The sequence below is a fragment of the Oenanthe melanoleuca genome, chromosome 1 (genome assembly GCF_029582105.1).
Source record: "Oenanthe melanoleuca isolate GR-GAL-2019-014 chromosome 1, OMel1.0, whole genome shotgun sequence".
Lineage (NCBI taxonomy): Eukaryota > Metazoa > Chordata > Aves > Passeriformes > Muscicapidae > Oenanthe > Oenanthe melanoleuca.
In genome coordinates, this window is record NC_079333.1 from 51,439,411 (window position 1) to 51,465,795 (window position 26,385).

The 26,385-nt window shown below is 42.4% G+C and overlaps 1 protein-coding gene across 1 annotated transcript in view; it reads right to left on the reverse strand.

The window, feature by feature from the left end:
* Positions 1 to 3,172: 3,172 nt before the first annotated feature.
* Positions 3,173 to 26,385, reverse strand: part of FAM124A (family with sequence similarity 124 member A) — a 36,164-nt gene continuing 12,951 nt past the window's right edge. The window contains exons 3-4 of the mRNA XM_056498045.1: positions 13,179 to 13,918; positions 3,173 to 3,964 (exon numbers count right to left, since the gene is read on the reverse strand). Coding sequence (XP_056354020.1) covers positions 3,173 to 3,964; positions 13,179 to 13,918 — 1,532 coding nt within the window. The remainder of the gene's footprint in view (positions 3,965 to 13,178; positions 13,919 to 26,385) is intronic.

Genomic DNA, 26,385 nt, shown 5'->3' on the forward strand with positions numbered 1-26,385 from the left:
TCTTTCTCTGAAAATGTGCTTTTATTCCACACACCACAATGCCATCATGGTAGGTCTTCAACATTTACACCTGTATCTAGGTTACACCCAGCATTATAATTACCTTTTAGCATGGTCATTTCCACAGTGGCTTGACCAGAGTTGTGATCAGTGACACCTGTCAGCCAAAAATGTACTTTTCAGAACATGCATTATAAAATCTGTTTATATGACTTAAATCCTGGTGAAGTTACTTAGCTGTCATAGTAGCAGCTTTTCACTTACTTTTTTTTTTTTTTTTTAAGCACCAATTTAATTAGAGCAAAACAGTTTATCAAAAATGCATCTTTTAAAAACATCTTCTGAAAGCCAGAAAATTTAACTTGTTTTCCCTTCAGGGAGAGGTATTCAAGAAGAAACAAGTTTTATCCAGAAAGAAGTATACTTGAACTGGAAATAGAAAGAATAAGTTTCTGCATTAATTATTTTTAACAGAAAAATAACAACCCCTTAAAAATCAGGGAGCTGTCTTTTATTTGAATCTAATGGTGTAGAAATATAACAAAATGCTGTGTTGTCTTCCTTGATTTGCATTCCAGGAAGGTAAGCTGCATTGCCTGAGTTAGAAGCAGCAAACACAGGCTACTCAGGTTATCACTGTCTGTACAGGTGGTTCAGACAACAGTCCACAGGGCTCCTTTCTATCTGGAAAGGATGGGCTTTCTGGGTGAGGGGGCTGAAAATGTTCTCTAAGGTTTCTCTTTTGGCACTTTCTGCATCCTGGTCTGTCAAAGTAAGAGGTACAGTGGAATTTCCTCTTCCCTGGGGAAGGAGTGACTTCTTCCGAAGAAGTTCCTATAAATACATAGGCAGCAAAAGGAGGGCTAAGGAGTCTCCATTCTTTGCTGGGTGCACAGGGTGGCACAGTGTCAAGGGATGAGGAAAATGCTGAGGTACCTAATGCCTTTCTTGCCTCAGTATTTAACACCAAAGCCAGTTGCTCCCAGGATATCCAGCAATGACAACTGGAAGTTAGGGATGAGGAGCTGAGTGAAGTCCCCAAAATCTGAGGACCTGTCCAGTTAGACACATATCTACGATGTTATGTACCTGAGAGTATTGAGGGAGCTGGGAAAAGATCTTAGTGAACCCTTTTCAACCCTTTTCCAGCAGTTTTGGTTTACTGGAGAGGTCTTGGCTGACAGGAAATTAGCAAATGTAATGCCCACCTATGAGAAGGGTTGGAAGGATGATCTGGGGAAATTTAGGTCAGGTCTATCAACCTGACCTCAGTAATGGGGAAAGTCATGGAGCAGACCATCCTGAGTCCATCACCTGGCATGTGCAGGATAACCAAGGGCTCAAGCCCAGCCAGCAGGTGTTTATGAAAAGCAGGTCCCCGTTGACCAACCTGATCTTCTTCTATGACAATGTGATCCACTCAGTAGGAGAGGGAAAGTCTGTGGATGTTGTTTATCCAGACTTTAGGAAAGCATTTCAAACAGTCTCCCACAGCACTGCTCTGGAGAAACTGGCTGCTCATGGGTTGGATGGGTGGACTTAACTGAATAAAACTGAATAAAACTGTCTGGATGGCCAGGCCCAGAGAGTGGTGGTAAATGGAACTAAATCCAGTTGGTTGCTGGTGACTGGTGGCGTGCCCCAGGGGTCAGCACTGGCACCAGTTCTGTTTCACATCTTCATTGATGATTTGGATGAGTGGATTGTGTGCATCCTCAGTAAGTTCACAGATGACACCAGGTGGGGTGGAGTGTTGATCTGCTTGCTGGAGGGCAGGAGAGCTGTCCAGAGTGATTGTGACAAACTGGATCAATGGGCTGAGGACAGTCTTGTGGAGCTCAGTAAGGTGAACCAAGTGCTGGGTCCTGCACTTGGGTCAGAACAATCCCATGCATTGCTACAGGCTGGGGGAAGAGTGGCTGGAAAAGGACCTGGGGGTGCTGGTCAACAGCCACTGTATGTGAGCCAGCAGTGTGCCCAGGTGGCCAAGAAGGCCAGTGGCATCCTGGCCTGGATCAGCCATATTGTGGCCAGCAGGAGCAGGGCAGGGATTGTACCCCTGTACTTGGCACTGGTGAAAGCTGCACCTTGAATCCTCAGCTCAGGGCCCCTCAATGCAAGGACACTGAGGTGCTGGAGCATGTTCAGAGAAGGGCAACAGAGCTGGTGAAGGGTTTAGAGCAAAAGTCTGATAAGGAACAGCTGAGGGAACTGGGATTATTTAGTTTGGAGGAAAGGAGGCTCAGGGGTTACCTCACTGATCTCTACAACCACCAGAAAAGAGATTGCACTGAAGTGGGGATTGGTCTCTTCTGCCATATCTTAAGTGAAAGGAAGAGAGGAAACAGCCTTAACTTGCACTAGGGCAGGGTCAGATTAGATATTAGAAAAAAACTATTCACTGAAAGGGTGGTCAGACCTTAGAATAAATTGTCCAGGGAGTTGTTGGGGTCAGTGTCTGGAAGTGTTCAAGAGGTGTCAGGATGTGGCACTTGGGGATATGGTTTAGGGGTGATTATGATAGTGCTAGGTTGTCACTTGGACTTAGATAATCTTGAAAACCTCTTTCAACATTGATGTTTGTGTGATTCTGCCCCCCTCACCACTGCCAGCTCTCAAAGCTTGGAAGGAACGTGCTCCTCACAAGAGACTTCTTCCCTGACCGTACTGGAGCTGTGCTGCTGGGACCTGCTGTGCTTAGAGCTGCCTTTGGGACCTGTGAAAGGGAAATAACACCCCTTTCTTTACCCATCTTTCTTGAGTTAAGGGAATTTCTCAGAAAAGTTAAAGCAGTTTGGTTTCACAAAGTAGTCTTCATTTTTTGCCAAATTAAAATGGAATACTAGGTGCATCTTCTGGCATTTCCTTCACCACCAGTCTAAGAGCTGGCCAGAAAACATCCACCTTGGGCTCCTGTGCAAAAGCCTGTGCTGATCATATCCTCCAGTACAAAGATACAGGGTGCAATCTCAGACTTTTTACTCAGACTCTTTACTGTACCCAGTTTGGGAATGCCAATCTCAGAGGGTACTGAGTATTTCCTTCAAATATTATACACACTTCTGCATCACCTTCTCCTCAGCAAGGAACTTTCTGTAAGCTCAGGGTGGACCCACTGCTGTCATTCACAAGTAGAACACGTTTCCTCTGGAAGGTGTAAGGTATAGAAACCTCAGATGTAAAATTCTTCTTCATTAACTGGTGAAGTTGGACAAACATGATCATCCAGAGAACAGGGAGCTGTTCTCAAGGGCTGTTTGTGTCGCTCAGAGAGAGAAGCTGACATGAAAGAGCTGGAAGACCATTCTGAAAGAGAAGGCAGTGAACCATCAACTGACTCAAAAGTATTGCACATGGCTGATACAGGCCTTCCACTGGTGGCTGCCTGTTTAGTCCTACTGACAGTTTGTTTCTGTGATGGAAGAGAGTCTTCCAACTCACTGCAAAATCCATTAAGGGCAGAGTATGCAGAAACCACAGACAGGTCTGAGAAGGACAGCTTCATCCCCGTGTCCACATCAGTCTCTTGGGCACCCTCCAAGTCATCAATATTAAGCTTGTGGCTGCATTTCCATGTTTTTAACCTGGTTGCAGGTGACCCAGTGTTTAAAAACTGAAATGGTCCATGAAATGTGTCTGATGCTGAAGAGGAGCTCACTGTGGGCAAGCAGAACAGAGACTTGCTTCGTTGAAATGACCAAGAAACGCTGGAGGCACTCCTGGATCTGCATGTGAAGTCTTCTTGATCACCATGTCTCAAGTCCTGTTGGGAGAAGCCAAGATAATGACCAAGTCCATTCGTGTGCTGCATCTTTTTTTGACCCATTTCCTGTGGCTGTTGAGAGACGGATCGGTGGCTCTGAGGAAGAAAGGCTGGCAGAGTGGTGAAGTGGGAATCTGTTGACACAGATGGATATGGCTGCTTGTTCAGATTTGCAGACTTCCTGCACCAACTGTGTGCTTGCTGCAGTTGGGAGAGGGAGAGAAGAAGATCACATTAATACAGAATTGGCAGTTTCACAACCCTAAGTCTCCATTGCTGAGTTGTTACTGCAAATAATTATGAAGCAGACTTCAGTCAGTACGCTTGCAGCAAATGTTTCACTGCAATAACAAAGACAAACCACCCTGCCAAAATCCCAAATATTTACATAAGGAGCCTCAAAGACAACAAGAATAAATGGTAGAGAAGCCTTGCCTTGTGGGCTGAATTACACTAGTTTTAATTTCTTGCTTCCTATTGACTTATTCGGGTTTATTCATATTCTGTCTTCCAACATTACTGTCTTAGTGGACTTAAGAAAAAAATAAAGAAATGGAAGAAGTATGTTATATAATTATAATTTCTCATTTCTTCCTTACTTTTTTTTTTGTTTTGTCCTCCTTTAAAACATCAGAAAGCCTTCAGCAAGCAAGCTCATTCTGTCTTCTCAATGGGAATTTATTACTTCTTTCAACTCTCACATTTTCTTTCTTACTTAGTGAGCTCTATTAACTAGCTCACAGTGACATTACAGACACACATTCAGTTTGCTTGTAGACACCTAGACTGAAGACCCAAACTCATGGTTATGATCCAAATCTGGACCTGAATCTCAGTCCCAGGGCAGGATTTAGTTGCCTACCCATCACTGAAGCTCAAGCATTTGAACAGGGAAAGCAGCTGTGACAAATGATGAGCCAACATCCCTCTCAAGGAAGAGCTGAAGCCAAGTGGCTTTCCTATGGAGCTAGACACTGATGTCTGTGTAACTGAACTGTGTTTGAGCAAAGGTAAGGTTTTTCACCTTCCCCCTTATTTCAGTGAGGCTTTTAGAAATTAGCCTTTCAAAAAGTTTAATTTAAAGTCTTCTTAATGGAATTTCCCACATAAATAAAAACACTTGATCTCTGCTCCAAAAGGACAGGGACAAAGTGCAAGATCATGCTCTTGAGAATAAACAATAATCTCAGCTATGGAACCTGTCAGTTGGAAACAGGAGAGGAGAAAGACCTGGGTATTCCAATCTCTTTCTGCTATTGAAGCAACAATGCTGTGACAACACAGTATTGGGTAACCTCAAGTGAGTTGCAAAAGCACTGCAAACAACACTGCTATGGCCTCATCTGCAGTACTGCACATGATTCTAATCACACCTAAGTGAAAAAGAACAAATTTGAACAGAAAAAGATGGAGCTGCAGGAAAAAAAAATAATGAGATGAACTATCCACTAAAAAATGGAACCACAAACTAATAAAAAGTTTCTAATAACAACAGAAGGAGAAGAATCTTCTTGGGTCAGTAATGGATAAAGACAGAGATTGTTCATTATACCAAACAGATTATATGACATGACAGAAAGAGCTGAGACCTGGCAACCAAGGAGGTTCTTTGTACCCAGTCTCTAAAAGAGCTCCATGCATTGCTGCTTCTAACATCTTGCTAGTGCACACCACATTGTCTTAGTGACCCAGATCTGTCATAGCCATCTTCTGGTTTTTATTGAAGTGATTTTATAGGCAAAAAAAGGATTTTCACATCTGCCAAAAATGTTTGGTTCTTTCATGATCTCTTACCAGACATTATAGGACAGCCAAACCACAGAATTTCATTTAGATGTTCATTTAGATGAGTAAATATACATATGTATACTATATATCTGTATCTATTGTATCTATCTATATCTATATCTATATCTATAAATATAAATATAAATATAAATATAAATATAAATATAAATATAAATATAAATATAAATATAAATATAAATATAAATATAAATATAAATATATATATATATCTGTAATAAGGTGTGCTCATTCATAACCTATTTCTGTGTAATATAATAAACTGTTTCCCTTAATGTCATAAAGGATTATATGAATGGAAAAATTGACCACAAAAGAGTCAAATGTAATGACTCAGTTGCCAACAAAACATTAGCCAGAAATCATGTTTGACCTGTACAAATAACATTATTTTATTAGTGCAATATGTGAGCCAATTTGTGTAAAAATTACTCTGCAAGATAAAAAGCTTGTCCATGAGGAAAATCCCAGATCTTTCTTAACTAAAGACATTTTTGGATAACTTAGAAATAAGAATCTGACATGCTGATTCCACAAACAGACCACTTCATTCTTTTGATGTGTTTGACCAAGAAAACACTCCTCATTATATTTTGTTAGCATTAACAAAAGGTATCCTTTTTTTTCTCTGCAGTAGCTCTGTTATAAGATAAACTACATGAACTCAACCACCATGCTCAGTGAATCAACAGAAGCACCTTCAGAACACTTCTACTTCTCAGAAAGAAAATAATGGATTCCCTCACGATATATTATTTTTATGCTATACTTTTGTTTTTGGAGATTTAAGCCGACAGTTTGGCAGATCAAACATCCACAGAAACAAAGGATCAAAGCAAGTGCAGTTTTCCTGCTTGTGAAAAGGATGGGACCACTGCTGGCACCTGGGAGAGAGCTGGAGCTGAAAACATAAGGCTTTTGGGAACAGATTGATCCTTGCACTGCAGAGCTCCGGGGCCAGTACAAAAGCCTTTACCTTGTGCAGGCCACACCACACACACATCAGGCAGAGCCCACAGACATCACAAATTAGATTTAGCTGTCTACTTAATACAGCCAGCTTTCCCAGAAAAAAATTCTTGTATCTGGTTGGTTAGCTGAGTTACTTTCAATGTCCTTGGGCTGTACTGAGTACACACCCATCAACTACAGTGAGAACACAGACTGCAGCTGACAGCCTACTTTAGGTAAGGCACTAGTTTTAGGGTTTTGCTATTTCAAACCTTTTTTTCTAGTTCTTTTAATGTTCCTGCAGACAGATGGAGGCATTTCATTTTACACAATGTATTTGCTGTTAATCTTGCTCCTGGGTCACAGCTTCTGGTCAATCCCAGCTGGCCTGGCAGGAGGCAATGGTGGATGGTAAGGAGAAAGGGGCAAGCACAGCCTGCCCCCAGAATGGCTGCCTGCAGGGCAGGTCAAGTGACATCACTGATACAGCTTACTTCTGAGCAGTTGTTTGTAGGAGGAACTGCTCACCTCAATCTTTTTTTTTAAGATAATATTTAGAAGACTATTTTTCAATGCTGCCGTTCATTATATGGGCTGTATAAAAAATGGGAAGATATTATTTTAATACTTTCATTCTAAAGCAATGTAACCAAAGACTTTCCTGGCTGTGAGAACACCAGCCAGTACAAGCATCAGTAGTGTACTACAGGTGGAACAGGTAGCGTGTCAGAAGCTCCATCCCACAAAATACTTGTGCATAAAGATTACAGGCTAATCCTATACTGTAGAGAACTGGATTATGTGGCCTAATAAGACTTTTCTATATCTACATTCTCTAACTTGTCAGAGATCACAGAGAGGATCCAATGATTTAGCCAGGATTAAAAGTCAGGCAAAACTAGCTCCTTGTCCTGTGCCAAGGCCATTGACTGTGTCCCCTGTGCCACCTTGGCACGCACATCGAGTGCTACATGCAGCCTGTGCATCCCCAAGACCACTCATCTTCAGTTTTTAGAGGAGGCTTCTCTGCCTCCTTAATCCTGCCACTGGCTCTGAAAACAGTTGCATCTTTTTCTGAGCTCTTTTCTTTTTCAAGTCCTCATGGTCAGCCTTCTCACAGCTTGCTAATGCTCCCAGCACTGCCTGTCGCCTCCCTGCTGCCTGGCAGAGCCCTGCCTGGTGCAGCCAATGTGCCTGCAACAGCCACAAGCACCAGGGAGATGCCAAAGAGGGCATCAGTCATCTGGGAGGACAAAGACACAACACAAAGTGACACTTAGGTTTTGACTGAAATGCCAAATGCACGGAGGTAGCTTTGTCAGACCTTGCCACAAAGATGTGCAGCAAACCCAGCCACTGACTGAACAAATTAGCTCTCTAACAGAACAGATTTTTTCATCTGGTGCTAATCTGCTGCTCATTTATAATCTCTGCACAAATCTTTGTGAAGCCTGGAGGGATTTAGAGTCTTTGTGTTTTACAATGGGCTGCAGAAGAATTTCATGATGAATATCCGGGAATGCCATAAACAACTTGGGGCGAACCTTTCAGAAATGCACTTTCAACTTGGGCTGCTGGGACTGAGCAGAAAAAATCCACGAGTGCTGCTGCAGTCTATTTTAAGTTATCTGCTTTTTAAGAAAGCAGATAGAGATCTCCTTAAGCATTATCTGCATTAAGAACTGCCAGCAAGGCTTTGCTGAGGTCAGGACCCAGCCAGCACAGCAATGACATCACCATCTCCAGCCCAGATTTCGCCTGCCTTGCTCAACAGGAGTGTGATGGTGTTTGTTTAATTGTATTAAAACCAGTGGAATCGATCCAGGGGGAAAAAAATCAACACAAGAAAAAGTGGCAGAGATTAGTCCTCAATATCATCATAGTAAGCCTTACTTGAAAGGCAAATAGTCAGAAGCATAGCATTTCAAAAGGGAAAATTGCACAGATTTTATTTAAAATTTAACCTCTTTGAAAAGTGGCTTGTAACGTGTTTACAAAAATATAAAAGCTGCATGCTTTGTAACACAAGATATATTCACTCTCAAGAATTTTTGCTGGGTATATAGATTCATAAGAGATTCTAGTATGCCATGAAACTTAAATGGATAAAGTATCTTAGGCTGAAGAAAAACAAGCAAAAATTTCTTATATGAGTTAGTGACTGATTCTCTATCCTCCCCCAGACCCCAGACATTAGCATTAAGGACAATAAAACACATCACAAAAAGGAAAGGAAAAAATAGATTAAAATATTTTGAAAAACAGGAGACTAGTATTAGATTTCCAGATTAATTAAATCAGTTGATGGCATCTCCCTCGATTGAGTCAATTTTTGCTCTGAAAGTGTGTCACCTGTTTCAAAAGAAAACAAATACAATTTTTGTAAAGGTGCCCTGTACACATCCTTGCCTGTTGTAAGACATAGAATGGTTTGGGTTGGAAAACACTTTAAAGATTCTATAGCTCCAACCCCCCTGCCATGGGCTGGGACACATTCCACTAGACCAGTTTCCTCAGAGCCCAACCAAATCCCAACCTGGTCTTGGACACTTCTAGGGATGGGGCATCCACAGCTTCTCTGATAAACCTGTTCCAGGGGATGCTTTTCTTGCCTTTCTTTCTCTTTGTGCTCAATTCTGCTCTACCTGCACTATTAAGAATAATAATTCAGAGGATTGAAGGTCTTTTCTCACCTCCATTTCCCTTCCTGCAGACTGAACTGCTCTCTGCAGAATTGCCCTTTCTGTGCCTATTTTTGTCTTTTTGCCTTCTTCTGACCCTGGTTTAGCTGTATTTCTTTCTCTTCTCCACTTGTCCTGACTGAGTCCTCTTGTCCCAGGCTCCTTGCATCAGTTATGGCCACTACCTCTGCTCCTAAAACATATGATATCACTTCTCAACTCAAGATTACAGTTGTACCATACAGATAAGAACATTGACCTATTAATTCAGCAAATCAGCTAAAAAAAGGATCCCTCTACCTCCTCATAAGCTGTGATCTGGTAACATTTGTAGTGTTATTTCAAGGATGCCTTATAAAGCAACACTAGGCAGAAAATATCCACCTCATAAACTGCACAGGGACTCTCTGGCATGTAAAACAGCAGCAGGTCCTAAGATTAAGTGCTGTGTCTCTACCTAGGAAAGACATTAATTTTTCTAGTGTCCACCTTTGTCCTGGACATGTCTGAATGTTCCATCTCATGTAGAATGGCTAGGAAATCCTGCCAACATATTATTTTACTTTTCCTACTCTATCCAGAGAGGTTATCATGATTTAAAGAAGACATCTGTGCACTTTCTCCTCTCTGCTCACTATCCTTGCTTCCCAAACATGCATGTCCAAGCCAATCCAATCAGTTATTAACCTTTCCTGCTTCCCACATTGCACTGCCAGGAGTGCAAGTTGATTAGCACTTCATCTGTCTCTGTGTGGATTATGCCCAGAGGCAGCCAAGAATCTGGGAAAGACCCATAAATCCAGCAGTATACTCAGTACACCAGTCTATGGTATATTCTTAGCTACACTATTTACATATTCTTCCCACTGCTCTGACAAAACCTCCCCAGAGCTCCTGCTTCTGGGCTTATCTCTGGTGAAGCAGTGTGGGTGTCTTCCCATAGGATGTAATCGTGTTCCTAAGCCTTGCTCCTGCTCCAGCCAACTGAACCCTTTGCCTCTGCTGTTAGATAGCTGCACCCTTGGAGCAATTTGCCAATGTTTAGAAGCTACTGTGACAAAATAATTCTGAAGGGCTTCCTTGCAAATGAAGGAATAGTTTCTTGGTATTAAACAGATTTATCTTACCCATGAATAACTTTGTTGTCTCTTGAACTGACTTTATCTAAGCCCCTTGATAATTGCATTTGCAAAATGGATTAAGAACATGGATCAATCTGGCTGGCAAGTATCCAATTCCCTGTCAGGAGAAGCAAGAGGTCACATCTCATTAGCCTAAACACGGAAGTATACTCAAACTTTAAACACTGCCTGCAATTTAACAGGGATGTTAGTCTACCATTTTTGTCAGACTATTATAGACAATTATAATTTTAAAAGGGTGCAGTATCTGTATAAAGTAAACAAAACCATTCTGATGATTACTAACTATCAACTGATATGGAGACTGAAAAATACTGAGAGGTCATTGTTCAAGTTTATATAACTGGGAAGAAGTTAAAGTTATGATCAATGCTGTGGCATGGATAATATTGCTAATAGCAGCTCTCTGTGAGAAGTCTAAGTGTAGACTTGTTACTTTCAAAGGTAGATGCTGTAATTGCTTTGAACTTGGAATGAATTAAATCAATATAAGGAGTCCATGGATCACCAAATCTGATGTTTCCTATAACCCATGCTCCATCATTTTCTCTCCCTAACTGACCATCCTGCCTTAAATTAAGGTATTAACCTGCTTCTACCTGCTGGGTGGCAGTAATGCAGTTAGCTATGAATATGTACTAAATTCTATTTATTGGCAGGTTCTTGTTCTGTATCAAAACAATCACTGAGTGAACCAGCCTTTTCCTGTTCCTGCTGTTTATCTCATGGTGTGTCTTCCAGTCAGAGCTCCCTTCAGACTTTGGCTGGGTTCAGGTGACCCTACTCTTCCAGTTTCCCTTTGTAGGACTGTCTCTCCATTCCTCTGCATGTGTGGCCCTTGGGACCCTGTGCAACTTCCCATGCTTCCTATGGCACAGGAACTCTGGTACACACCAGAGACTGCAATTTTATTTTCATGGTCATGTTGCACTGCTGGCCATAGGTATCTGAGTAACAGGAAATTTTCCCTTTGATTTAGCTGTAGAGCTCCACTTCTTGCTTAAAACCCATATACCAGGACCTAGTTTCCATGCTTTTAAAATGGCATCAGTTAGATCCAAAATCCCTCTTTTCCTTCCACTTTGCATATACTAAACTTCTTTTGCTTCACCAGACTTCCAGAATGATAAATTCAATTTCTCTAACTTCATTCTCATTTGCCATTTTGTCTTCCCGTTCAGAATCATCATCCTCACTGAAAACAGAAAATAAAAGTAATTGTACGTGCAGGCCATACTTAGGCAGGTTTCTGCTCTTCTCTTTTGATTCATATAGCTAAAATCTCATTCTGATTTTCCTTGCTCAGCAAGTCTCACTTTACCTCTGTACTGCCTGGCATTTGCTACTTCTGAAAATTTGCTGGATTTAAACCAAAAGCTCTATTTAGAAGCCCTAGTTTTTTGTTTGTTTTTACCCTTCCCTTCAATTTGCTTGAAACCAGTGTAAGGTCCCATAAACCAAAGTTATATCACATAGCAGAAACCTCCTGAGGAAGAACAGGGAAAAGAGACACAGGTGAGTATGGCTGCTGTGTGTAACTTTGGTGGTGATTTATCAGCTTCAGTTTGCAACTTATCTCAGGCTAACACAGATATGCCTAAAGTGCAATCAGTAACCCTGACAAATTGGTGACTCTTCCTGGGCAAGGAAGCTGCCCTCCTCAGCCCTTTACAAGTGTTACTCAGCTCTAGAATTTCTGGGATTTCTCTGAGGGTGGCATCTGCAAAGCAGCATCTAAAGGTTCCATTACCACCTGGATGTGACTCACCAGAGCAAAGATGTCCTGTGTACCTGGAATTTCAGTCCCAGGAGCTACAGACCCAGAGGCACTGCACTACAGAGGGTTGTACACCCCCTCTGCCTGCTGGGAGGTCTGTGTGGTGCAAGGATGGCACCCACAATGGTCCTCCATTGAACAAGGTCAGACAACTGGACAAGCCACATGAATGAAATTCACTCCAAAAGAACACCCTTTGAAATCTGAACAACAGCCTTGTAAAGGTGAGGGACTGTGCTCCTTGATTTGAATGTAAGCAGCAATAAATGCCTCTGCAGTGCCAGAATGCACATTAACCTGGCTCTGGATTGCCACAGATACCCCTCTCAGGGCAGGCAGCTATTAAGAGTTTGCTGCTTATCCTTTCATGTCCCTTGGATGTGGTGTAGTGGAGCAGAGCATGCTGATATATTGCCCAGATATGGTGCCTACAGATGTCCTAACAAAGAAACTCTCAGGATTTGGTTATGAGCACTTGAGATTAGTTCAAAAAGAAAGTCTGTGGGAATGTCTCTCTTAGACTGCTCTTTAGGGCACATTTCTTTTCCTTCATCACCTCTCTACTCATCCTGATAATCACTGTGCAAAAGAGAGATGCAGTTTGTCACCCAGTGATGCTAGAAAATAATGAGCACCAATAGAACTTCTCTTTGTCTTCCATAAAAGTCTCGTAACTGAGGGCTATTTTAAAACTCCATGTTAGTTCTGTGCCCATACTTCTTTAAAAACTACACTCACCAGCCATGATTTCTCCTCTTGGGCTCATAATTCCTTCTCTCCTCCTGTTTTTTTTTAAACAGCTATCTCATCTCACATCACTCTTAGCATAAACTGAGGTTGACTGATATCTGGATAACATCATTCACTGCTCTTGTGATCAGTTACACAACACAGCAAGGGGTTTCAAGTTCTTTCTTCAGCAGTACTATCCTGGCTCTTGCTCTAAGGATAGAGCAAAAAAACCAACCAACCAGCAAAAGAGCAACTGTCAATGCAAGTTAAGCTTTCCTGCACAAAACCAAGAAAAGTGCTTCTATCTCCCTGTGTACTGAGCTTACCTGCAAAAGGATCCTATTTCCATCATGGTCTTCTGTCTGCCACCTGCCTTCACTGATGGGGCTGCAAGGGTTGGGCAAGAGAGGCACAAGCTGCCCCACATCTTTGACTCTGAACTCCAGCACAGCTGACTCTGTCCTCACTGGAACTTGCCCCTTTGGGAGTTTTTTTAAAGAAAACTGAATGTCTATTTCCATGTTAGAATAGACAGGGAAAACACAGAAGTCTGCTTTCTTCTGACACATTGGCCTTTTCAGTATTAACTCATACAATTTCAAAATGTCCAGGAAGTTTTCACTCCTGCAGTAGATGGTGAAGCGGATCATTTCTTTCCCGTAGTGCACTGGCCGAATGGCCCACAGGGGAGTGTCTGGAGCCAAAGTGTAAAAGTCCTGGCTGCATGGCATGTAAGGCAGCAATTTCCCATGCATCAGCTCTGTGTGGTGGTAATGCCAAGGTGGCTGCTGCAAAGTCTCATGGAGCTGCAAGATGGGCTCTTCTCCATACTCCTCCTGCAGGAACAGAATGACAGCAAGGGCTGGCTGGGAAACACCAGCCTTGGCCGGCTTCCTGCGCTTCCTGGGCACTCTTCTTTCTGAGACCCGAAACAGCTGCAGGTCTGGATGGATCCAGGCTAGGAGCTTATCAATGGCCTGCTGAAGAGTCGTGGATTCACCTGGGTCTGTGATAATATGCACACTAACAAGGAATGGGTCTTGTATGCCTTCCACGGAAAGTTCACCTGAAATATTAAAAGAAAAATGTCCTTTAAAATTTGCAGCCGAGTTGGCAACACTTAGGTGATCCTCAAAGGAGAAAGAGACTACTTAATCCCAGTGGACTTCTCTTTTTCTCCATCTCCCTGAATCTCACTTGTAGTAAACAACAGCAACAAAATGTACAGCAATACAGCAACCAAGAAAATAATCAGAAGGCAGAGAAAAGTTTCATCATGCTTACCGTAAGAGTTTCTGTTTCTCTGAGATCCAAAAGATGCTACTCAATGTGCATTTCTGTGTTAGAAAAGACCTGTTCCATACAGTTGAGAGGCAGGAAAGACAAAAATACTGATGTAGAGTGGGGGTGTAGGGGACATAAATGATGCACAGAATGCTAAGAGGGGAGAGTGCTCATCCCACTTTGTTTTCATTTTTGCCAGTTGGCTCAGGGCATGGAAATCACACCATTGAACTCTACTCCCCTGACACTGGAGTTTTACACATAGTTAAGTGTTTTATATCCTGGAGGCAACTGTCCTAATAAGTAAGGCAACGTAAAGGAAAGGTAATATCTTTTATTAGACCAACTGATACAGCTGATAAAAAAAACCAACAAAAACAGACAACCCTTCAGGCACACAGATCTTTCTTTAGGAAAATATATTACTTGTCCCTACAAATCCTGCACTATTTGTATCTTCAGACTATCAAGACTCTAACACTGCTGCTTCAAGGTTTTCTTAAGCTTACAAAAGACTTGTAAAGGGAGGCGGTACAAAAAAAAAATACACTTACTTAGGGGAAAAAAAGAAACCTCTAGTTAACCTTGGCAGACTCCACAGGGGCTCTATTTCTTGTTTGTCCCTGAAACTTCTTTGATAGCCCAGCAGAGCAATGACTGGTTAGAGGTCTAGGGAGAAATTGTTACTTTATTCTGCTGGAGTTTTTGCCAATAAAGAGGTATGGTGATCCAAGGCAGTTTAATAAATTAATCAAGTAACCTTGATATTTTTGCTGAAATGGTTCCCCTTGTGTGGTATTCTGAAACCACCTTCATGTCTGAGACCCCGAGCTTGGGCACAAAGCCTAAATGTGAGAAGCCTTAGAAAGGCTTCCCAAGTTTTCATTGTGCAGACCACATTTAATAAGGGGATTGCCTCAAAGGCTATTCCCCCTCCTATTAGCAATCAGTGCAAACCTCTCCCTCCTCCCTCCTGGCATCAGAACAACATTCCTGTGATACTTCACCAATTGCTGTAATGGAAAAGCAGCTTTGTGTGAGTAGTGTATTTTAGTTGTCTTTCAACATAGAATAGCTGCAAGACCCAGAGAAAATGTAGATGCAACTGCACAGCTTTGCAGACAGAGATGACTGGCAAACACAATGCCAGCCTCAATTTAGAAGCTGCAGAAAGACATGGAATGCAGAGCAAATAGCAAGTGAGCATCTTGCCTGGGGGAGATAAAGTAAAACCAAGTAAGTAATCAAAAATACAATTACGGTAGAGTTCTCATCTCTCTGCATGAAATGGGTGAAGTGGAGTGACTTTGTCAGATGGCTAATGGAAGAAAAAAAAATTGAAGCAAAAAGAGCTGTGGCAATCATTAATGGTAGGTAATTCTTTGAGATACCCCCTGTGGGTAGCCACAGTGTGGGAGAAAGACAAAAGGGGTGTGGGGGGAGGTGCTCTCGTGGTCCTTGCACCAGACAGCAGAAGAGGAAGGAAAACACTGCAGAGGACAGTGATCTAATAAAACCTGAAACCTGATAACTGCACAGTCATTCATTTTCTAAGACTGGAACAGAAGAAGTTCAGCTTTTTTCTCCCTCTGATTCCTGTGTTACACAAATGCTATCAAAGCCTGCAACAAGTGACAGGCTTGATATTTATGCATATAAATGACTGCAGCTCTGAAAGAAGCCACAACAATGTGAAGCACAGAGCCATCGCTGCTGTCAGCTTCTTGCCCTGCATTAAAAAAAAACAAAACTCTGAGCACGGCTTTTCTACCCTCCTGTTGCTCAGCATGGTGCATGGGCAGTGAATGGCTAGAGCATTTTTCAGAAGTGGAGCCCCGTGGGAGCCAGTGGCAGCATCAGTATTCTGCAGCCATCGCCGCCTGTGCCCATCAGCACCAGATGCTGGCAGCACCAGCCTCGGAGGCACAGCACAAAGACACCCCCAGGAGCCAGAGCTACACCGAGCAGAGCAATTCTTCCCTTCTTTCTGACATAGCAGCAACTTTGTGAGTGCAACAGATCACTACAGAAAGAGCTTCAGATCTATTTTATGCTAGCACAGATGCTTTTACATGTTTCACTGTGTGGCTTCTAACATGGCAGCCCTTTCTGTTTGGAAAACAGAAAAAGAGAAACTTAAGCAGAAATACGAGGCAAGAAGAAGCCTTCCCTGAACTGACAATAAGTTGCAAATTGTTTCTATGCTGCTAACAAGTCATTTTCCTTCCTCTGACAAAGAAGGAGGGAAAACAACACCATTTCTCATGACACAGTTCAATTTGCCCCAGGCCAAATTGTTACAGGAGCAAATGAAAGCTCTGCATATGTATTAGCCTTCCTGTGTTACTAGTTAATCCCACAGAAAATATCAAAATGCTGAGGCATCTATTTGAAAATAAGCTTCACAGTTCTCACAGCTATTACATTTTTTCTCTTCCTATGACAGAAAGGGATTAGGTCTCTTTGAGTTGGCAAAGCACTAACTTTGCTAAGAGGTAATTACTATCAGGGTTGAAAGAGTATTTACAATTCTAAACTTTTTACTCCTCTGCTAGGTAGTATTAACCACCCATGAGAGGTTAAAGCAGTCAGCCCAAATACTGTGGAGCTGTTACACCTGACCTCTTAAAGCTGGAGTGGAAGGTGGCCTGATATTTTATGGTTGTATGGGTCCTTCTGTACATATTATTTTTATTTTGTTGCTGATGTGATATTGCTCAGGTGAGATAAAAGAAAGTCCTGCAAAACAAAATGGCAGTCCAGCCCTGTGGTTCTTTCTGCCCTCCTTTTCCTGCCCAGAAACCAGGACATTTTCATCAGTAAGACAATCTGAAAGAAAGCAGAGGGTTCTGTCAAGTCTGCCTGTGCCAACTACCTCATTTTGGTGACTTCTCCAAACTGAAGCTGTCCATCCCAGCTTCTACATCCTCTGCTGTGTGCATGGAGAGAGGCAGCCACCTCTGATAGTGGAGGATGATTTTGCCTTCCTCATTCTTTTCCCCCACTATCACTGTGCAGGAACAGCAGCACCTGCAGAGGACAACCCTGCTGGCATCCAGAGCTGCCTGGCTGGATGGCTGTGAGGAGAGGGGCTGGGGAAAGGTGTAGAGAAGAGATCTGATGAGGAGCAACTGAAGGAGCTGGGGGTGTTTAGCCCGGAGAAAAGGAGTCCCAGGGTTGACCTTATCACTCTCTACAGCTGCCTGAAAGGAGAGTGTAGCCAGGTGGGGGTCAGTCTCTCCTCACAAGTAACAAGTGATCAGACAACAGGAGTTGTCCTCAAGTTGCACCAGTTTAGGCTTAGACTGGATATTAGGAACAATCTTTTCACCAAAAGGGTTGTCAAGCTTTGGAACAGGCTGCCCATGGAAGTGGTAGAGTTCCCACCCCTGGAGGTATTTAAAGGACAGGTAGATGTGCCACGTGGTGACATGGCTTAGTGGTGGATTTGACAGTGCTGGGTTAATGGTTGGACTCAATTATCTTAGAGATCTCTTCCAACTTAAACACTTTATGATTCTATGACCTAGTGACACAAATACCCATGGGTGAAGTGGAAAGCAATGGGTTATGTGGCTGGAGGGCAGCCACCACACCTGAGAGGTGCCATAAGGATCAGGTATCACTCTTGCTGGCTGGCCCTGACCCAAGGCTGGCCCAAGAAGGTGGAAGGTCAGGACAGCAACCCCAGCAGCTGGGAAGCAGCCAGACTCATCTGCAGATGTGGAGAACTGGATCCAACACTCCTTCTCCCTACAGTATACATGCACCTAACCCACACAAGAGGCAAAATGTCCCTAGAGTTTTCTTCCACACCACTTGCACAATCCTAGGTTAGAGAAGTCTCCCTCTTTCATTTAATTTTTGGCCCTAGGCCTCTTGCACACCTTGCTTGAGCAAAACTCTGGCCATGACCTGGAAATCTGGTCCCTCTTTCACACAGTGACATCTCCAGGTTGCATTCCCTCTAGAGGTGCCCTGAGCAAAGAACCATTCCTTCTCATGGCAGTCTTCCAACTACTTCTTTATTTCAGGATAAAAATTTTACTTCTAAATTTTATTAATAACTACTTTTTATTTCACCACCTTCAGCAGTCTTGATGAGATCTGATTTTCCAAACTCACCCCACAGCAGAGCTTAGGAAGGATATAAATACCTGTCACCCTGTGCTGGTTAAACAAAGGGTGAATCTAAAGACTTATCAGGAATTATTTAATGAAGAGTTGCCTACAGGGCCAAGGAAACCTGGTAAGTTTTGTAAGAAAGGACTGAATTTATAATGAAGTGAGATTTTAGGCAGACTGGTTCCTGATCCTAGATTGTGCATGTGAAAGAGCATTTCCAAATTGTGGCAGATACTTTCAATTTTCTAGCTACATACATTTTCGATCTTCTATCCAGGAAACACAGAGAAAATATCCAACCTAAAAATACTTGACTTTTTTCTTTTTTTTTTTAATTGAGAATCAGAACACTGGAAAACAAACTCCCATTTTTTCCACTGCAGCATGCTGCTTCATGAGAATCAATACCTGAATCTGTCTTATGCCATACAGACCAGATCCCTCTATCACTACATCAGGCAGTAAGACATCAAATTTCATTTGACAAAATTGCATGATGCAGTACCAGAGATGTAAATCAGGCAACAGGAGAGGTTCAGAGTGAACATGCCAAGCTTCTGATCTGCAACTCCCATCAAGCAGTACTTCATTATCAAGAAATTACTGCTATTAGGAAGTAATGAAATAATTCAAAACCAAACATAACAAAACAACATATTTTTTCAATGTTAATCAATCAAAATATTTCAACTGTGGGAATGTAAAATAATCCCAAACACAGTATAAATAATGTCAGGAAAAAAAAGGCACTATAATATTTCCAATTAAAATTTCCCAGGATTGCTGTTGCACGGAAAGTATCAGTACTTCCCTGATTCAATCACTTTGCAAAACACAAGGAAATGTCAAAATGGTAGCATTTCTCAGTGAAAAGGACCTTCACCTTTTATCTGAGTGCAAGGCAGGAGTGCTCCTTTTACGTACACTAATGGAAAGGCTCATGGGCAGACACAAAATCAGAGGCTATTTTCATAAAGAAGGACCATTGCTTCATGGGCAGCTGCAGCAGAAGCAGTAACTGGACACCCCTGGCAGCAGACCCACCACTAGGTCAGTCATGCTGTGATGAATTATGCAGCATCAATAATCTTTTGAACAAGCAGGATGTGACAGATTCACCAGCTCCTCCACTCTCTTTCCCTGCTGTTTAATAGCATCTGACAAATGCAGGGCTGCTGGATATTGTGCTACTCAGCTTGCCCTGCTTTGCACACCACGTCAAACTCAGGAAGGATGCTCACCAGCAAGAAGAAAGGGTTCTCTCTTGGCACAGCACAGTGCCAAGAGGAGAAAGCTCTTTCATGCTCCCCTCAGAGCATCATTTTCCTGAGGAACTGAAGTTGAATGTTCTACAATGCTCATTTCTCCATCTATGCTAAGGAAGCACAGACAAAGCACAGAAGACCAGCACACAGCCCATTATCTCTCTGATGGAGTCAAAAAACCTTCTCTGGTACATTAATATGAGCAGTCTTCTGAGGAGTCATTATTACCCTTAGTGTACAGCACTGGACACCATCCTGAGGGAATGAATCTTGTCAACAACTGATACTGGATGCCCACAGAGGCCCTGCATGATCAAACAAAGGCAATGGCAGATCTATACACATGGTACCTTGGCTGTTAGATGGTAAAACTCTTGCTGAAACTCCCCATGTGCTCCAGCTCCAGCGAATTTTCATCCCTCCCCCAGTTATCTTCTCCTGACCTGCCTAAGGGTAACTCTTCATGATCAATCTAAGCTGCTGTTGACAGGGCCCATCTCACATCCTTCCCCTCTCCATGTACTCCTGCTGCCTTCCCTTCTGTTGGCCTGGCTGCTTGTGTAGCTGCATTTTCTAAGCTGGCAATGCAACAATACCTGGCACTCCCTCTTCCATCTGCAGTCAGATGGGCTGTGGTGCCACCCCAGCCCTCTTCAGAGCCATGTGGCCCTCATCTCCTCCATAGAAATCACAACTTTTGTGGCACAGAGTCCTCCCATGGAAGGTTATGGACTTGCAGCACGTGGCTGGCTCTGCTGGGCTCCTTTTGTAGCCCAGGTGAGAAGCAGAGTCCAACCTCAGGTAAGACCTATCACTCTCCATTGTACACACTTCCATCCTGAGTGCTTCATCTGTGTGAGCCTACACACATCATCCTGTTCTAGTACATTATCTTGTTGCACTCCTTGTCCACAAATGAAGTGGTTTTGTGGTAAGTGTTATGCAATAAAATCTCTTGAACGACATGATTATCATGACTTCCATGACATCCTCCAAAACCAACTTCTTTGACTCCTTTGCTCAGGCTGCAGACTGTTCATACCAAGGCAGAGTCAGCCACTCCTCAGGTCACAGATACATTCTCAGCCCCCATTTCCCTCCTCTGCAGATTTCTCACCTATCCTCTCACACCTGCCAGGAACGTTCATGCTTGGTATAAAAGGATGTGTGTGCTGCCTGTGGGCTGACAGTCCAGCTGCAGGTTAGGAAAAAAACTAAACTGAAATCACTTTAGTGTTTTTTCTCCCTCTTGTCCCAGTGTATTTCATTCAGTTCCAATGAAACCTGTGGGAAGTTAGTGTCTCTGTGAAGAAAGATGGCACAAGTCCACATTACATTTCCCTTCAGAAACAGGCTAAAAAGAAAGGGTGAGAATGCCACATTGTGTTTCTGATGTGCAATCCCATGTCCCTGACACTTTTTGCTGGGTGTGTGTATTCCAGCCAGGCTTTATGGAGCCCGGAGGCATGTCAAAGCAGAGGCTGTGCTTATTGTGTGTAAAGCACCCAATGAGAAAAGCACTCCCAGCTCTGAGAAGACACTGTATAGGAACCTCATGCAAACAAGCTTAGGAACCTGCAGTGGGTGCTTTCACACCATGGTTACAAGCAAGTAAACTGCTTGGCAATTCCTTACAAACACCCTAAGTTAATGATTTTTCTGCCAATGCTCTGGGCTTCTCCATGAGCACTTTATTTTGTCTGCCTGGTGCTCTCCTCCCTCAAAATATGCTGCTTGAACATTATGTTACATTGTTAGAAATAATCTGAATTTCAATTTAAAAACCCAACAGCCTTATCATCTACTTATCCTCTGGAGAGCACTGAAGTCTTCAATACTCTCCTCAACCACAGATAAGGATTGTAGTTCTTGGCAAGTACCCAGACACTGATATTTGGTATAAATACCAGATTCTGCAGAGAACTGCAATGTGTACTTCAATTACAAGTTGTGTGTGTAATTCAATTACTACATAAATAAATTAATACATAATAAAACTCCCATCAGCAACCACTAGTAAATCAAAAGCTGTAAAAAACTGCATCCAACACCATAATTTCCAAAGTCCTCTGATTACAGGCATTGTGCTCTCTTAAAATTCCACTCCTGTGAAAAGCTGAGATTCTCAAAAATATGTTTTTTGTAAAAGGGCAGAAAGAACACTGTGTTTAAAAAAACCCAATAAACACTGCAAACTTGAGCAACTAACAAATTCAGTCCAACAATGAGCTCCATACCACACACAATGTACTTCAGTTAACTGAAAGTGTGATTTTATGATGGGCTTAAGACAATTTAAGACTTACTGCTGGCACTCTTTCCCCTACTATTCTCAGCTAAGTGCTTCCAGTGCTTCCCATGTGTCAAGTCTAGATGCAAGTTGAACATACTGAAAAGGAACTCTCAGACTCCAGGAACAGTAAGGATTGTGTGTTCTGGTGGCAGTCAGAAAACTAGTTTGGCTAAAAATGGTAATTTTCAGACAGACCTCTTTTAATCAGTCTGTGCTTTTGCACAAATCTTCCTGGTATCACAAAGATGTGGCAGAGAGGTCACACCAAAACATCTACACCAAAGACACAACCAAAGGCAGTATGGGATCAAATCCTGAGGCATGGCTGAGCACTGCCGTGCTTGTCTCTCTGTAGACAATGAACAACATCAGCATAACAGCAAAGGACCCATTTGGACTTGGCAGTACTGGAAAATCAGTTTGAATCTCATAATCCTTCCAGCTGACAGCAGCATGTTGCTCAAAAGATCTACCCCCCACCAACTGATGGGAAAGGGAAGCAGGAATAGAAAGCATGATTTGCTGTCACTGCTCCATCCTGGTCCCCTATGATGACCAGGAGCCACCTGGTAAACATTTCACAAACGTTTTATAAACTATAGATACAAATTTTTTTCCTAAACTACAAATCAACAGATGTTGTACCAACAAAAACAAGGCAGGCAGAGGACATCTACTGCTCTAGGATGTGGCATGCACTGAGCGTGCATAAACAAATGGTGTTTATTTACTTTTAAAAGTGCAGATGAAACAAAGTACCCCACGATAATGTACTGTGGCCATGAGGAAACTAACTGTTGGCATTGGCAACATTCAGTAGAAATTGCCTTAATAGCTTCAGCCTTCACAAGTGTTTTGTTATTTGACTCAGTGACTCAGATGGCTTTTCCTGTTCTACCCCAACTAGTGCCTCTGAGTCAGGAGTTGCCATGGGACAGATTTATTTTTTTAGCTTCCCTCTTTGGGCTTTAACAATTCAGACAGACATAGCAACAATTTCCAGATCAGTCTCATCGCTGTACCAGCTGAACTTAGAGTGCCAAGATCTTTCCTGCAACCCATTTCTCAGGGTTAAAACACCCACTAAATGGCTGCCTAGCTCCTTGTGGTTTTCTGGGACAGCAGCAGCAACACTTCCACAGGGGGAAATTTAACCCACATCACCAAATAATCCAATTTAACTTTTCTCTGAGATATTTCCTGTAAGATTTTACCACAACTGTATGGCACTCGATAGCTCAGTGTCTACCAAAGATTTCCTATGCTTCTGAAATATGCTTGGATTATTAAAAATTAGGATATATTTGGTTACATGGTTTTGATTATGACCACATGGGCTTAAATAAAGGAGCTAGAAAAACATTTATATTGTCATCCATACACATTATTAATTTTTAATAACTAGTCCCAGTTTTCATCTGCTGTATGACAAGAAAAAAAACAAAAAACCTGACTGGATGTGGTCAGAAAAGAATATACAAAACAACTGCAAAGATGTTTTTGATAATTCTGGCCTAGTAACTGTTTAGGGTACACTTGCACGTCCTTGATACAGAAATCCCAATCTAGCACCAAGCCAGTACAAAGTAATTAAGCCATGGGACACACAGCTTGGTGCAAGCTAAATGATCCCAAAGAATGAAACTCTGAATTTTACAAAAATCAAAGATACATAGGTCACTCCAAGCCAGACAAATTTGAACAGGAAATTCAGTCTTAACAAGGCAGTGCTGTGTTTGTGGTAAATGCCACTTGCAATGCAAAAATCAAATCTAGGTTTGATTTGAAATTACACATCCTTTGTGCATGTCCTCACACATGGCTGTGCCTCATCTCTAGAGGTGCCTTCCAAGCTCAGCTCTCTGTGGATCAGTGCTGTTCTTTTCTATCCTGTATGCAGAATTTGGTCCTTCATCACAGTGGAATCTAATGACATGAAGCTACATAAATGTTTTGCTCAGCCAAAGACTGCTAGGTCGCATGTACCAGTGGCATTTTCCTTCTTCACCCTGCCACAGTGGGAAGCAGCACTGCATTTTACCCCTGGCATCATAACATGAGCCAGGCAAGATAAGCAGGAGATGTATTATGTTTTCCACAGCTTTATTTTCCACAGGAGCTGACACTTCAGATTTCATTACTATATAAAACACCTGAATTTGCAACACTGACAGATGCTGCAGGCTAAGACTCTACATGATTTGGGTCTAATTTCTCCTTGCATTTTCCCTCATATTTTAATTAGTCTTCCTTTTATAATAACACCTCCTGGAAATACAGTATGATGCTGGGAAAGCCTGTTGTAAATTGTTATTATAATTGTATTTAATACAGCTTATTGCCAGCCATTGTAGAAACATCTCTGTTCTCTATGGAAATAAGAAACAATATACTACAGTGTATCTTTGTATAGCAATAAAAGAATATAATTATATCCTTACACTCATTAAATTGGATTGTTTGTAGAAACAGACTTAGAAGATACCCAGTCCAGCAGTGCCTGGTTCAGAATCACTCAGAACCAGCCTAACTTAAAGTAGACAACTATATTATGAAAGCTTTGTGACAGATTTTTCAAAGCCAAAATCAGACCCACTCCCCTTCCTGCTGCTGGTTAGTTTGCATCCCATTTAGCAGTTCATTGAAGCCAGATTTTGAAATGATACACAAGAAACAGGAATTTCTCCCCCTGCTTTTGTTACAAGGCATCTTGCGGTGGGTTGACCCGGCTGGACACCAGGTGCCCACCAAAACCACAACATCACTCTCCTCCTCAGCTGGGCTGGGGAGAGAAAATTTAATGAAAGGTTCATGAGATAAGGACAGGGAGAGATCAGACACCAATCACTGTCATGAGCAAAAGTGACTTGATTTTGGGAAATTAGCTGAATTTATTACCAATCAGAATAAATGTAGGGTAATGAGAAGTAAAACAAATCTTAAAACCACCTTCCCCCACCCCTCCCTCCTTCCTGGGATTAAGTTTACTCCCAATTCTCCACCTCCTTGCCTGCAGTGGCACACAGGGATGGGAATTGGGGGTTACAGTCAGTTCATCACATTGTTCTGCTGCTGCTTCCTTCTCAGGGAGAGGGGTGGGGTCCCTCCCAAGGGAGAGAGTCCTCCAGGAACTTCTCCAGTGTCTCCTTCCCATGGCTGCAGCTCTTTCCAAGCTCCAGCGTGGGTTCCCTTTTTGGGGTGCAGGATTTCAGGAAGGGGCTCCAGCCTGGGTCTCCCGTGGGGTCACAAACCCTGCCAGCAAACCCTCTCCAGTGTGGGCTCTGCAGGCTCTGGCAGGAGCCTGCTCTCGTGTAGGCTTCCCACAGGGTCACAAGCCCAGGGAGCTGAAGCAGATGACACTGACAAAATGTTGGCCAAACCTTGACCAAAGCCCCAAGCAAAGATCTGAATTTGTACCAGCGTAGGAGCAGAATATCAAACAGAGCATTTATTAAAAAGAAACATGTGCAGTAACCCACATGCTTTATATCTGCCAAAACAAACTTTCTTGTGTTCAATTTCTAGAACCAGAAAGTGAGTGAAATTCCATGGGCTAGGAACATGGCTATGTGCAACATGGAAATAAAAATTTTAATACCCCAGCTCTCAGGTTTGCCACAAAAGAATATGAACACCCTACAAGGACTCAATTGTTTCCTGGCTGCTAAAGGAAAGGCAGGGGAGCAGGGAAGATGAATTACCAGCATTCCAACTGCAAAGCAGGTGAGTGACAGCCCTTTACCTCACTGAGAAGCACAACCTGAACTACTGCGTGCTACAGGGCTCTACAATTTCAAATGCTCTAAACTCTTCCAGAAACTTGCATCTTATCCCATAGGACCATTTTTATATTTCATTTACCAACTTAGCTAACCAGTACAAACGTGTATCCAGGCAGTTATCTGACTGCCAGGCTAAAAATGGTTAAAGAAAAAAAAAAATCTCTCACTTCCACAATTATTTCTAAGACAATCTAGCTATATTGGCTCTGGGACTGACTAGGAGTGAATATTTCAAATCATAGAATCGTTAAGGTTAGAAAACACCTCTAAGATCATTGAATCCAATCATTAACCCAGCACTACCCTGTTCACCACTAAACCACATCCTCAAGTGCCACATCCACACAGCTCCAGGGATGGTGACCCCACCACTTTCCTGGGCAGCCTGTTCCAATGCCTGGCCACATTTTCAGTGAAGAAATTTTTCCTAATATCTAAATATATAATATAAACTTCCCCTGGTGCAATTTGAGGCCATTTCCTCTCATCCTTTGTGAGTGTTAGAAATGACAAAAGTCATGTTTCAAAATGCCAATTTCTGGTTTGGGTCTTTCTGAGGAGCCATTATCATCAATGCAAAGATTAAGCAGAAGAGGCAATAAGCAGCCCCCAACAAAACTCCTCCTCCCTAGCTGAAAATCATCCCTGAAACACATAGCTCAAAGCAATCTGAAGATAATTAAAATTATGATGTACTGACACTCCTGTTTATTGTGCCAACCCATGCTAATTAATTATTTTTTTGTGATTCTGACTGTCTGTATCCATATGCCACTTACAGTCT